We start from the raw sequence: 14,787 nt of genomic DNA on the forward strand, positions 1-14,787 counted from the left end.
AATTGTAAGATATGTTTTAAATAAATACGTTATGTTCTACTTCGTAATGAATACAACTACCTTCCTTCTCGTATGTAGACTAATAATCATACTCTCCCAGAATAAGAATGTAACTAATTTTTAACATATTTCACTATTATTCTTCAATATTGTTCGTGTGGATTATAGTAAGTGTAGTAAATGTATTCACGTGTTTACCAAACCATTTTCATACTTGTTAATGTCAATACTTTATTCTAATATCATTTAACTAAACTATTCCCTAAAATCCGTCATCGTATAAGAAAAAATAAGAATGAAATCGGCTCCAATGTTTTTATCAGATTTTCAGAATAGATATTTAAGCTTCCGTCTATGACAGGTCCCCCATTAATGCGAATTAACAAGTATAACTAATAGATTTCCGTTCGAATCTCAGATTCTTCCTTAGAAGGGCCACTTTGTGAGAAAAATTAACGGCGATGTCGAAATGAATGCAGTTTTTTGGCTTTTAATAGTTTCCGTCTTAAGATGGTTCCGTCCGTTGGAGTTTTACTATATTTGAAATTGAATAAAAATAATAAATATAGCTGGAAAATGTATTTTATTAATAAAAATGTTACGAAAGTATTTTAGTCACAAATTTCGGAACGAAATAAATACGTTTATGTAACAAAATAGGTCACTATAAAAACGACGGACATTCACCAACCACTTCACATCCGACTGCATACAAAAGTAAACTTTGATCTATTTCCTCTTCTACGTGTTCACATATAGACGAACGACGACTCTAGACTAAATTGTACCCAAACGATCGCAAATAACCGACCGTAGAAAAGTTAAGATTTTCGGAAACGGTGGCGACGTCGGGTAGCGCGTCCAACTTGGAGCGCGCGGGCGGTGTGTCGGAAACGGCGCGCGGGGAAGAGCTCCTCTATACCTGGACGCGGAGTATCGCGAAGAGGGCGAGAAGCGCGGATAAGGCCAAAGAAGCGTGCGCCGCGCATCCCGAGGCGCATTCGGGAGAGTCGTAGCGGTAATTGCGACAGTGGTTCTGTACCAGGAATCCTCCTGCCTTGATGACGATCTGTTCACCCAGGTCGGCCGCTTCCGCGTCGCACTTGGCCAAAACGGCGTTCCTAGTGCATTGTTTGTAGCCGTCGAACAAGCTGTGAAACAAGAGGAAAAAAAAGTCATTTACATTGCAATTCGTTCCAATTAAATAATATAAGCTAGTTTAATTTATAAAATTAGCTCCTTAAGTTATTTAAACTATAATATAGTAAATCCTATATAAACCTGAATTAAATGGTACAGGATAATTTTTCCCATTTTGGGTTGTTTCAGTTTCAAACAGATTTTAGTATTTTGTTTTACTTAATCTTCAAACTATCCAAAAAGATAGTTTGAAGATTAATTTCAAACTATCATTTCATCTTTTATAGTAAAATCACTTTTTTACATACGTAAAATTGTCTATTACTAAATTTAATCCAAATGATTCAAACTAAAGACAAGAGTATTCAAATTTAAGGATTCAAAACTGTTTAACCAAAAAAAATCGCTTTTGTTCCGAAGAACATGTTCTAGGTATTCGAATACTTCTTGAATACGATTCTGATCAGCTCACACGACCCCAACAGCACAATTCTAGTACCAAAATCTCGTGTTTACCAAATTCTAATCTGATTACAGTAGTGTAGAAATCAAGTTACTCTGTTATCTGGCTTTTCGAGTAATTTTAATATCCTAATTAATAGTTTACTTCGATCTCTATCAATATGTTAACCAACTTATTTTCGAATATTCGGCAGTAGTTACTAACTACTCTGTACAAGGCAATACCACGTTGTTCTCCTGAAAAACATAGTATTGCCAATTTTTACTTGTTCAATCTCATCCCAACAATCGTTGCTTGTTCTCAAGAACACAATTCTCGAAAACTCATTCAATTTTTGAACGTATTCGTTTCTACCCTGGTTAATTCCGACAAAAATTAATATTAAAGACCTTGTGTTCCCTTGTAACGTGAGGTTCGTTTCTCTAACAATATTCGAAATCGTTCTTGGAATAGTTTGTCACGCTCTGCGGTGACTATTATATATGGAGATGGAAAATCGTTCAGTTCCAAAGACTTTTTTCCTTTTAGACAACTTGTTTAAAACGCAACTCGAATAAAACAAGTTTTACTGTGTTTCTCAAAATAGGAGTGGAGTCGATATGTAGATTTAGGCTATCATTGCGCTGCAGTGACCAAACAATTCGAACACCACATCGTAGGATGTATGACGTTTATTTTGAATATCAAACTTCTTACATTGTCAGAAATATCAAATACATAACAGTTTAAAGATGTCTTCAAATTTTCTAATATAGGACCTATCCATATTACGATTACTTCCATAATAAACACGGAACTAATTTCCATTGCGTGTTTCCCTACATTAATGAATATCAGCTCATACTTTTAATGGGAAAGTCTATTATAATTTTAAATGTCGAAATGAAAAATTAATCTAAACGTGGAAAATCTATTCTCTATTTGATATTTAATAATAGACTCGACTGGCATCATTTTTATTCGGGCAACCAATATAAAGATGTCACACATTTAGGAAAAGACAGAATAATTTCATTTTATTTAAAAGACACTCTTTCCAATCTGATTATGTTTTGTTCGAAGAATTTTCGACATTTATATATTTTTTATAAACTTTTTGGAATGCTCTTTTTAAAATCGATTTAAAAAATAATTTATAAAAATCATTTCGAATATAAAATTTATTTCGAAAAATGTTCCTTTTATTTGTTTATTTTTTTTTAATTTGTTAAGCTTTGGTGAAATTGAATTTCCGATTCGATTTTGGACTTGAAAACCGGAATAATTCAAAGTATCGCTCCTTCGATTTCCTCCCTTCTAAAATGGTACTCTTTCACTACATTATAATTCATTACACACGTTTTCGAGAATGGAAATTCTCACCCGACGTTTTTCGTGAAAAGCGTTACCTTAAACGGGTTAAATTCTACCGCCATCAAAACAGTTCATGAAATTCAATTGCCAAAATACGGAAAAACAGTTGAACGGAGGGGAAAAAACATTTAAATAATAACGAGAAAACTTTAAATTATTAAATAAGTTTTTTAAAAACATCAGAAATTTAATGGGTTATTTCAAATGTTTTTCGTAACTTTGGAAAATGAGATATTATTCTCTGGATTTCTTTTGGCGATGCTATGGATTTCCAGATTATTGTACGAAATATGAAACCAATCAATCATGTTGAATTTCTCAATTACGTAACATACTTATAACTTATATGTAATTACATAAAGAATTTATGCGATTGAAATAACCGCTGCGAAATACTCGTGTTAAACGAATAAGTAAATGTCGCATCGAGAAAATTATCTATTTGTTTGATGTAATATTTCAAGTTAAAATAAAAATGTGTAATTTTTTTTAGAATTTCTCGTATTCGTAGTTTGGGAGTAGGGCATACCGACCATAACAACAAGAATTTATTGTAAAATTGAAGTAAAACTTTGCAGTGTAAGTAAACAAATACGGTTTTTTCCTTCAAAGGAATATCGTTTTTCTTCGTGATTTCTGAAAAATTATGCAAATTTCGAAAAAATCTTTGTAAAACTACCATTCCATTTCCTTTCGCTTATATGAACTTCATCGATTTTCTCGAAAGATCGCTTTCTTCGAAAAACAACTAACTCTAATCTGACGTAGACAAAATTGCGTGAAAAATGGAAAATATCTGATTGGAAACGTGTCGTCTGGAGAAGTGAATCAGCGTTTTTCTATCACGTGTCGTCTTAGGCGTTTGGATTTATCACATTCCCGTCTTTGTATGGGTAGCCAACGGAAAAATGCAATCTACCAGGATTATGGGAAGTATTTTCTGCTTTCTTTTTTCCTTTGTAACACGAATAGGTAATTTTGGATCTTCCGCGACGCTGTAAATTCTTAAGTTTATTAAAATTTATCTTACTCGTTAGAGTTTGCCGAACCATTAAGAATATAATAATTAGATGCAGTTTTTACAGTTGCAAAAAGAACTTCATGATTTCTCCAGTTATCATAGTTTGTCTTTTTATAAAATAATACAATGTTTTATTGTGGACACCAAACAATAGAAAATCGAGTTGAAATTATTAATTTGAATTTTAATTATTTCCGTCAATAATAATAATATAGAATATTTTTACGGTAATTTTTTTAATCTCATTTCATAAACAGAGAAAGATTTTATAAAGGTTGAAACTAAATCGATTATTTTATAATAAGGATGCGCATATTAAGAGTTATCTGCTAGAAGTGTAGCTTACTAAAAGTTATGAAACAGAAAAATTAGTTTTCTAGATCCTTTATCTTCGTAAACAATACGATACAAAAGAGTAGGATTTGAGGGCAAAAGAAATTGAGGAAAGTAAGCTACACACGAATCGAGGGGAGAGATGGACCAATATCAATGCTATATATAGACTTTGTAAGATTAATCTAAAACAGAACCTGATGGAATTGTTGGTTGTCGATCTCTCGGACGGAAAATGACACGTAAAACAAGATTCGTATAGTATATAAACACTCCAAAAGATATAAAACCAGCATTTAAAAAATTTTTAAATCGAATAAATCGTGACGAATTACAAATTCGTTTCGTTTAACGCAAAAACGCGTTTAAAATATTAAGTCTATAAGAAAAGGAATTAAAATCTACAGAATATATACAGAACCTATTCAACGAATTTGTATCTGTATGGAAAGTTTTGAATGTTTAGAGCTTGTTAAAAGCTCAAAACATTCAAAACTTAGATACAACTTATATAATATGGTGCATTAATCGATCAATTAAATCATATTTTAGTATTTAACTTTACTATTATTTAAGCGCACGATTTTTTACACCTTTAATTCCCAGCAATTTTTGATATTAATGTAATTAAACATAAAAAATACTTAAAACTGAAAAAAACGAAAGAAATGCGTTAATTTTGAAGAAAAAGCTTTAAACTTTATTTTCCTTTGTCTCGCCTTTCTGCGAAATTTGACACCGACGAGTCATTGTTTACACAGCTGGATGACCTTGAACTTAGCTGGAGTTGGATTTCCCGGGACACTCTCATAGAAGTCTCGGGAGGCGATGGGTTTATAGTAGGGTGAATACTAGCTGGCCGTATATTTTTAAATATTTTTTAAAAATTAAAATTTTAATTGCGATTTCCGACCCCGACTTAATTAAACGTATATATAATAAAATCTATTAATTAAAAAAATTAAAACTATTAGAGGTGGTTTTTGACATCAGAAACTAGCTTTAAGTAACATTACCGAAGGAAAATCCGTGCACTACAACTTTAGAACGATGAATTAAATTTGATTAAAAAAATCTCATTAAAAACAATTAAGCGTTAATCGTGCGTCATTAAAGGTAGATTAAAATCGCGATAAAATTTTTTCGCGCGGGAAAAAATTTTTGAAAAAATTTGGAGACAAAAAACATTCCAAAAATTCAAAAAAAAAACAAATTTTTGGGGGGCCGAAAGGACCGAGTTTTATGTAACGCTATGGAACCTTCCCGAGTTAACTCGGGCGAAGAACTAAATTATTAAAGAAGAGGGTTTCACAATATTTATATTTTAATTGATTTACGGTATCCAAATGCCAAAGTACTGCTAAACATCGATGTATTTATTGGATGTTAGTCGACATTAATCGATATCTTAATTAGATGGATAAATGTAGTTAAAATGAGATTTATTTAGTTAATGACGTAATTTATCGATAATTTATATTTAGACTCTTTTCTAATGCTAGAAATAACTACGACGTAGTTTTATGCAAATTAAACTCCTAGGTGTTGCGTTTAAACAAGAAAACCTTCACAATTTCCGACAAAAAGTAAAATAATCAGCTTTGTAAAAGCGTCGGGTATTTTTATCTTTTATGAAGCCACATCATACAATGCTGTTATGTAACATTTGAAAAGAAAATATAGAATGTGTTTTCGTTTTTCCTTCTGTTCTATATTCTTTCTTATTTGAGATCTAGACTTCGTGATTATTGTTTTTGCATTTCTGTAGTTCGAATATTTTTTAGGTATTATCTAAAATTATAATTTAAATTAAAATATCTGTTATCCACCTCAAATTAGTACAGTAGTGTCTTGCCCCTTTACGTCATACTTTTCCTTTAACAGAGCCGTGCCATCTACTAACTTCTTTCAGAAAAAGTTTTGAATTGAAATAATGTGATTTCCGATGCGGACCGGAAGTTCGTATTTAGTTGATCAGTTATTCGGGGCCTCCTGTCCTTAAGATTTCCATGTCTGGTCTTTAATTTCATTTATCTAACACCGTTCTCGCGATTAAGGAAAGACAGGCGGGCGGACAGACGGACGATAGGGAATTTATAGGTCTACATTTTTTTTTTTTTTAATTGCAACCCAATCAGATCAAATTTTGTTAACTATTATTGGTTTCTAATTATTCCGTAGAAAGATGTCACGCAAAATTGAAGAAATTAATACAAAATAAAAAAAATATTAATACAATATTAAAGACAAAGCATAATATTAAATAGTTAAAAGTAAATGAAGCAAAATGGAACGAAGGAAAGTGATGACCGATGCAACGGAAGTAACGCGTGAGATTGTTGGATGAGAATTCATCCTTAGGATAATTAATCATACAAACGAGACTGAATTTTGCATGAAAAGAAATACGTATTTATATCCAACAAAAACAGATGCTTTTATTCAATCTGACATAAAATATTGTTAAGTATTCATCCATTCGTTAATAATAGAGCATATCGTAAACAAATTATCTTCCAACAATAATACAAAAATTGTTGTGGTAGGTCACTCGAAACTATTCCTTTTTTTTATTTTTTATTTTTTACAACTATAATTTTAAATTATATTTTCAGAAAAAAAATAATAGATGTTCTAATTTGTAATCAGAATGTGAAAATTTTGGAGAGAGAGCACGGAAAAAAGGCCATACGAAATTATGTGACAATTTATAGACGTTTCCTTGAGATCATTTTACGAAAAATAAGTGCATTTCACTTTCTATAATTCTATAGAGTATAGATTTAACAAATTTCAATTTTAGAATTAGAAGGTATTAGGCCTACATCTTAAAAATATAAGATTTGCAGGAAAGATTTATAATTAAAGCGATTAAACTCGCGTTCCAAATTTTAAAACTGGAACGACTTTTATATAATTTAATGATTACGCTTTTGTGTCTGGATAAAATTCTTGACAGCAAAAATTGCTGTTTGCGAGCAACGGTGCATAGAAAAATGTATTATTTCAGGTTTTTACTATTATTTCTGATTTGACCGACTAACATACGATTTTTGATCTTCCTTCTTTAGGAAGCTAAAATTTATTCTTTATATTTGTATGTAAATATGTGTATACTTTATATATGTAAGTAGGGTCTAGGAAGTCAAACATATGAAAGTTATAAATAATAAATTTGAAAGTTTAGAAAAACATATTTAAAATTTTACCGGGTAAAAACAAGTATTTCAAAAACATTTGTTTTAATAGGAACAAATAGTATAAAGAAAATATCGATGTATTTTATTATTTAAAAGACGACGACCAAGTACTTACCAGCAAGACTTTCTCAGTTGTTCTTCTTCTGGAAGTTCTTGTGTTTTCATGACTTCTTGCTGTCTAATGTAATCTTCGGAACATTTTTTATAGTCTGCAGATAGCTGTTTGTAACAACCGGCATGCTTCAGATATTCTAAACACGATAAAAGGAATATATTACGTTTATTGCATTATATACTTCCTGAAATTTAATTTAAAGAAAAAAACTGTTAAAATCCGCAATATTTTAAGAAACTTCGAATTTTATTCAATTTAGACTTAGGTCGGTAAAGAATAAGATAATAAATACAATCGAGTTGCACTTTTTAAATCTTCCGGAAACAATTTTCAAAATGGCCTTTTAAGGCGATATGTGTAAACGATAAAATTGATTTAGTTTCATCTTAAATTGTCTATCGATAGGGACAGAAAACATTTTTAATATCTAAACGAATGACGTTTAAGTTGCGGATAAAGTAACGCAAAGAATACTTTAAAAAAACAAAAAAATGCACTGTAAGGAAAATTTATTTCTTTTGCTCGATAGAAAGTATCTAACGAAGTTAAAAGCGCGAGAGATATAAATTTACTTTTTCGAAATTCCGATCCATCGGTGCACAAATCTGATAAAAGTTGTTGCGCTCCTCTGGTCAACGTCTGATAAATTTGTTGTTGTTCCGCATCGAAACATCTTTCTGTAAAACGATTAACGCAGACCATCGCTTCTTGTAAGTGTCTGTAAAACAAACGAAACATTCAAACACTCGTTAAAAACTAATCTAACGGAAGTTTCTTTTACAAATAAACATCTTTCCAACCATAAATGAGCGGGTGTATGACCCGCTCATTTATGGTTGGAAAGATTACTTTCTACTTTCGTTATCTGAAACATTCATTACATACCCCACACACTATTTTTCAGAGAACTTTACTTTAACCAAAAATTCGTGGAATTATAGATAAATAGAACATTATACGATGTACGGAAATCGATAATAGAGACAAGAAGATAATTTGGCCGGCATTAGCTTTTATTATATAAAAACCAAAACGAGAAATAACATTAAGAGAAATCGTGACTCATCGCCTCGACCGATATTTTCACCTCCTTTTTCTCTAATCCTATTTTTCTCCCGCGGGCAGTGAATAAAATTCATTTTCGCTTTAGTCTCGGACAAGCCGTTTGATGTCGACTTCATTCTCTCAACACTCAATTTCCATAGGCAATAAATTCAATAATAAGCCGCCGGACGACGTCAGAGAAAATGTGCCCCGTATTAAAATTCCATAAAAGGCATCTGGACCACTTTCTAAATCAAAATCTGTGTTTTTCTCAACCATTTATCTCAGTCTTTTGTCGTCGTCGACGCAATTTCCAGATGTAAAAAAAAGAGAAAATCGATGAATAATCTAAAAGCAATTAAGAAAACAATACGTTATAATGAACCAGATTCATCATTTCTGTAATAATAATAGAAGAAAAATACAACTCTTTAAAGTTGAGTAACAAGTCTAATTAAATACATTTATAAATTGACAGATATGTTACAAAAGATTATTATTATTAACAATAATGATGATGATGCACGAATATCTATACAAAAATTTTAAATAAATCTGACTTATAAATGTCATCTTCTTAGCTCCTAGGAAGATATTAATAAAACAGATTTAATCTCATTTAAATGTTCCAGAATGTAACAATGCGCATTTTAAACTTAATAATTTACATCCCGTAAATATGATGTGGGAAAATAGAAATAGTTGGACGAGATGAGAAAAGTTTATTTGACAAAAGTTACTGAAACGAGGATTGTGACCAGGAATGTTTTTTAAAGGATAAACATCATTCTTTTCAAGTTCCGTGTTGTCGTACTCCGCCGTAAAATGCAATATAAGTAACCTATATATACGTCAACAAATGAACCTCTATAAAAAAAACACTAAAAATTCGACTGAATTTTTCCGGAATTATCAGCCAAAAAAATTATAATTAAGTGTCTTTTTTTTAAACGTTATAATGACAAATTGCCGAACTCGTCATGCCAATTTTTACTTAATTGCTCTCTCGTTCATCGTTCTATTACATCATAACCTTATTTAAATAGATAAATTACTGTTAAGTTGTTTCTTAGAATATTTTATTTTCAGTAATTACAGTCCAAGAAGTTAGAATTTGTCATAAACGGGAAGAGTTTATTCCGCCCAAGGTGACTTTCGGCCAAAGTCGAGTTTCAATCAAAGTTTACATTTTAGAGTCAAAGTTGAAACGAGAACATCTCGCGTGATTTGAAAGAATTCTTAACGCAGTGTAGATTTATTGTGTTTTGTCGAAAGGTTTCGAAACCAAAATATTTTATAAAAGCGATCCTTAAATTACTGACAGTGAGTTATCAAATTCTTCATTCTTCAGCTTCGTTCGGATAATTTAATAGCGTGGCGGTGACGTAAAGTTTTAAATTGATATACAAACGCTCAATGTTAGAAATATAAAAGGAATTCTTTTTGAAAATGTAAATTTTTTATAAAGATTTTCTCAATTTTTTCAATTTCAATTTGGAATTTACGATCTTCGCTAGATATTTTTTTAGAAAAGTACGGTCATTGACAATCGTTTATAAACTATACGTGGTCGAGTTAAATTAGAATGGGATTTCAAAGATACATTCTGTAAAAATTAATGATTCTTTTTTATGGACGTTCGGTAAAAATTTTTATGGGCGTTTGATTGAAATTTAATCAGTTTCTCGCCGAAAAGAAAATGTCGCCAGCAACGAAAAGATCTCCACCACTTGCTTCCGATACGAAATCGATAATAGATCCATTAATGGCGTGGACCAACGATTCGCGACTAACACACGATTCTCTTCAGAAAATCAAACGAATAAAAAAATCGTCGACTTTTCACTCGTTTATCGATCTTCGTTAATCTAAGAATTTCGACGAAACAGCACAAAAAATATAGTTTAGAAATTGTTTACGTTTGATATCTGTCGAATTAATGACAGAAAAAGAACAATTTAATTAATGAAACTTCCAAAACCTTTCGTCTAGTAATCGGTTTTATCCCAAAATGCGTTTTTTTAATTAAGCGTAATTCTTTTGTATTTTGGAATAGATCGAAATGAACAAACAATAAAATGACAAAAAATAACTTCAAATTTCCCATCCGACCTGACTGGAGAGATAGACAATTCCCGTCGAATCGAGACTTTAATCATTAAAAATACGGTCCGTTTCATTCAAAACGACTTCTGTACTTAGAAAATCGATACGGGCTTTGTTATTTCTTAACAATTTAAATGAAAATCATTTCAGTTACTTTTAATTAAAAATTCTAAAAATGTTCTAAGAATATCGAAGAAACATAACTAATCGTTGTTCATTTCCTTCTCAAACGGAATAAATTCGGCACTCTTAGGGCAATCACAATATTGCACGATTATTAATTTTATAGGGCACCAATTGCACGATTATTACATTTATTAAAACAAGGCTAATAATCTATTTAGACGGTGGGCGATCCTCGACTTTCGATAAATCATTTCCGAGAAGGATCGATTGCGCGGCTTGGATTTCCAAACATCCTTTAAATTAAGCATCTGGCGCAGCATCAGAAGAGCAGTTACGACAAATACTCCTTCAGGAGTCGTCAACGACATCCATTCTATCGTTTTCTAATAATCCAGTTTCTCGGTTCCTACATTAAAGCATCGAGAAACGTCGTTTTAAACGCGACCAACAAGTAAATACTTTCATACATAGTCCCCATATTAATACCAAAGTAAAATTTGTTGAAAAACGAAACGATTTCGTGCGTATGTTAAAAATTATTTACAAGTTTTCACAAAAGTATGATAGATTTGTTCCTCTTTCAATTCCATATTTTAGATTCGATGTACCCGCGAATAAATAGTCTAAATTAAAACATGTAAAAAGTGTGGAATTGATCTTATTTCAAATTTCGTTTCGTTCAAGAGAGCAAATTTATATACTTAAATCAAAAAAAAAAAAAATAGTATTTTCGTAATCGATTGCCACAGGCCTAACTTCTGATTAAATTTGAAAGGAAAATAACCGATTGGGTACTCGAATAAAGAGAAAATTGAGTTAACACCAAAAGACAATCTTGGCTTGTCTATTTTTCAGATTTTTTATCGATTCACAATGTCCAAGGTGTTTTCTAAGCGAACTGGGCACGATCGATGTTCGACCATATGGCTCTTTGCTAGGGAGATGGATCCGATCCAATCCTCTTCCTCCCCAAAAATGATTCATTAAAAAGATTCCATAGTCTTACAAGATAGTCCAAACTTTCGTCCCTACCGAGATAATTCGTTTTTTCATCTCATCGATTCGACTTATAATTTTGGAAGATATCTTACCAAACGTCTAACCGCAATTCCATTCGATTCGAAATGAAGTAACGTTATTCCTGAATGATGTTGGTCAGTCAAATTAACTAATTTTGGTTAGTTAATTTGACTAAAAAAGATTTAAGTAATATTCGAGATACGATATCAATCGATACAGACATTAATAGGGCAGGGACGGGGCTAACACTTTCCGACCAATCGCTATTAATAATGTGACGAAACCGAAGCAGAACGATTATTTTATCGAAAATCGATAGGAATGGAGCCAGAATTTGACAAAGAATTTCTCCTTCCATTAATATTAGAGATTAGAAGACGACTTTATTCTTGAAGGCGATAAAAAAACTAAAACCAGTTTCCTAAACTGAAAAATTTTACAAGTAGTCGTTATTTTACCCATAACGAACGTAATTGATATTAAAGTCAAAATGCCATCAAAGATGTTAAAAAGACGACAGGTATCAACGTGTATATTTAATAAATGTAGAGAGGATGCGGTTCGTCTTCGGCAAAATCTTCCTTTTTTTATTGTCACACCAGTTTTTATCGCCTCTTGTTATCCCGCATTGACTGACAGCACTGATTAACCGTATCGTAAATTTTCCCAATTTTATAAAAGATAAATGTAAGTAAAAAACTCTTATTTCATTCTTTCTTCAATGTGTATGCTAACAAATAAAAAAAATTATTTAAAATCCTGTAGGAAAACGATCAAAATTGAAATAACTGAAGACCGAATTTCGGATTACCTGAAGGGCTTTTGTACAAAGAATAAAAATCGATTAATCAATACGTACATTTTTAATAAAGTTTTTATCAGTTAAATAATTTTCGAATCGATTTGAATTAAAGAAGAAGAGGACGGAGCCAAACGTTGGTTTCTTTCTTACCCGGATACGGTTAATGCGGCCGTTAGTTGGCATCCCTATGTTACGGGAGCGAGTAAGGAGAACGGCCAACGTAAGCAAGATGGAAACTAAGTATCGATCTCGGTTCTCCTTTCGTGTTTTTCTCGCTCTCTAGTGGAATCTCCGAGGCTTTCGCGTCTTTCAAAAGCAAAACCTAACTCCACTTTCCCTGTACATTAACACCTTATCCAATTCGCTAGGTTAGCATCTATTCTCGTTCCATCACTTCACCATTAGATGTATTTGTTAAGCTTTCGCCTTGTGTAATCTTCTAACCACATCGATTCTTCTGAATTTAAATAAAATTTTCCTCCTTAAAAATGTCCACCTTTATCGCTACCTTAAATCTTGTGTTTTTAAAATAGCGATAAAATTATATTTAACTTGAACATCGAATAATTTTTATAAACAATATCTAAATAAATACATATAAATATTTTAGATTTTAAGAAATATTTAATTTTGCGTATTTCTTTCCACTAATTAAATGCAATGATGCGTGGTATCAATTAACATATTTACTTATTATTATTACAGATAAAAAACACAAATGATTTAAAAATATTTTTTCTTTTTTCGTGTGTGATGGGTACACGGCTTAAGTGTTTCGGTTCCTTTAATAGAACTTCGCTCATTAATCTTCACTTGTAGTCTCTATCGGGATTTCTTAGTCTCCTTCAGGAGATTTTTCTTCCACATTCCTGATTATGTGTTGATTAATCATTTGTGAAGGTTGAATTTCGTCGGATGTCTGCTTTATTTCCGTTTGGTCATTAGTATCTCGATCGCCCCGAATTATCTTAATTATCATTTGGTCGGGAGCTTCGTTTTCATCCTTCGAAAGTCTCAACGACAATTCAGATCGCATTTTATAATTACGAATCTTAAATTATAGAGAAGTGATTAAAATTCGTTCCTAGTCGTTCGAAGAAGCCGTAAATGATACCTTAAAATAAACAGTGTTTGCTTTTATGTAAATTACCGACGTCGTACCAATGTTTGACGTTAATATAAAAGAATCGTAAACATTTTTTATTCATTCGAAATAATCGATATAGAGACTGTCGCAACCTAACATCATCTCTTTTCTCCAGTAAAAATGAATTTTTGACGTTCTTTTACGAATTACGCCTCCAAAGATCATCATCAAAGTTTATCGATCGAAAATGCGATTTCCATCCAGGCTTAATTATTCGAGTGTTATAAGAGATTTAATAAAAACGGATTGAATTTGATGACTAGAGAATCCGCGCAAAACATCTTCCATTACAAATCCAATAAAGAGTATAAAATACTTCGTTTAAGTTAAATGTAAACTAGCGAATAAATAGCTTTTTGATGAAAAATCACTTCCGAAATTTTTGTTTCTTTTCTAGGGATGTACTTTCCTTCGAACATTGTCCAAATTGTATAGAGCTAGAAGTAATAATCACGTAATTATGTCAAATAAACACTTTGTATGATCTAGATTTTAATGTTTATAGTTATTAATGAAATACTAAAACAATAATATTAAAGAAAAATATCTGTTTTATCTACAAAAAAAGACTGTTTCAATGTTTCAATAAAAAAAACATTGAAAATAAACAAACCTAACAATATTTAATATGATATAAAATTTTATTTTGAAATTTAATATTTTTTGCGATCTCCAATTTTTTTATCACATTTATTAGCTTGTCTTTCATAGACAGAACAAGTTTTTGCAACATTTACTTGGGAATTTCATTCCACTCCTTTCAAATGTACTGTTTGACTCTAATGGTGTTATATTGTTTCCTATTATTATAAACTCACTGAGCTAGAATAGCCCAAAAATTCTAGATCGAATTAAGGTCTGGACTACAAGTTGGCCAATCGAGTACGTGAAAATTTCTCTCGTTAAGCCAACATATT

At 31.3% G+C, this 14,787-nt stretch overlaps 1 protein-coding gene across 1 annotated transcript in view; it reads right to left on the bottom strand.

Annotated features, from left to right (window-relative positions):
• Positions 1-566: 566 nt before the first annotated feature.
• The window catches only part of LOC111635845, a 35,156-nt gene continuing 20,935 nt past the window's right edge, over positions 567-14,787 (bottom strand). The window contains exons 3-5 of the mRNA XM_023380946.1: positions 8,198-8,343; positions 7,626-7,761; positions 567-1,151 (exon numbers count right to left, since the gene is read on the bottom strand). Of these exons, the coding sequence (XP_023236714.1) occupies positions 917-1,151; positions 7,626-7,761; positions 8,198-8,343 (517 nt within the window). The 3' untranslated portion in view covers positions 567-916. The remainder of the gene's footprint in view (positions 1,152-7,625; positions 7,762-8,197; positions 8,344-14,787) is intronic.

Source organism: Centruroides sculpturatus, unplaced genomic scaffold, assembly GCF_000671375.1.
Source record: "Centruroides sculpturatus isolate CEXI.00-Female unplaced genomic scaffold, Cexi_2.0 scaffold931, whole genome shotgun sequence".
Classification (NCBI taxonomy): Eukaryota; Metazoa; Arthropoda; class Arachnida; order Scorpiones; family Buthidae; genus Centruroides; species Centruroides sculpturatus.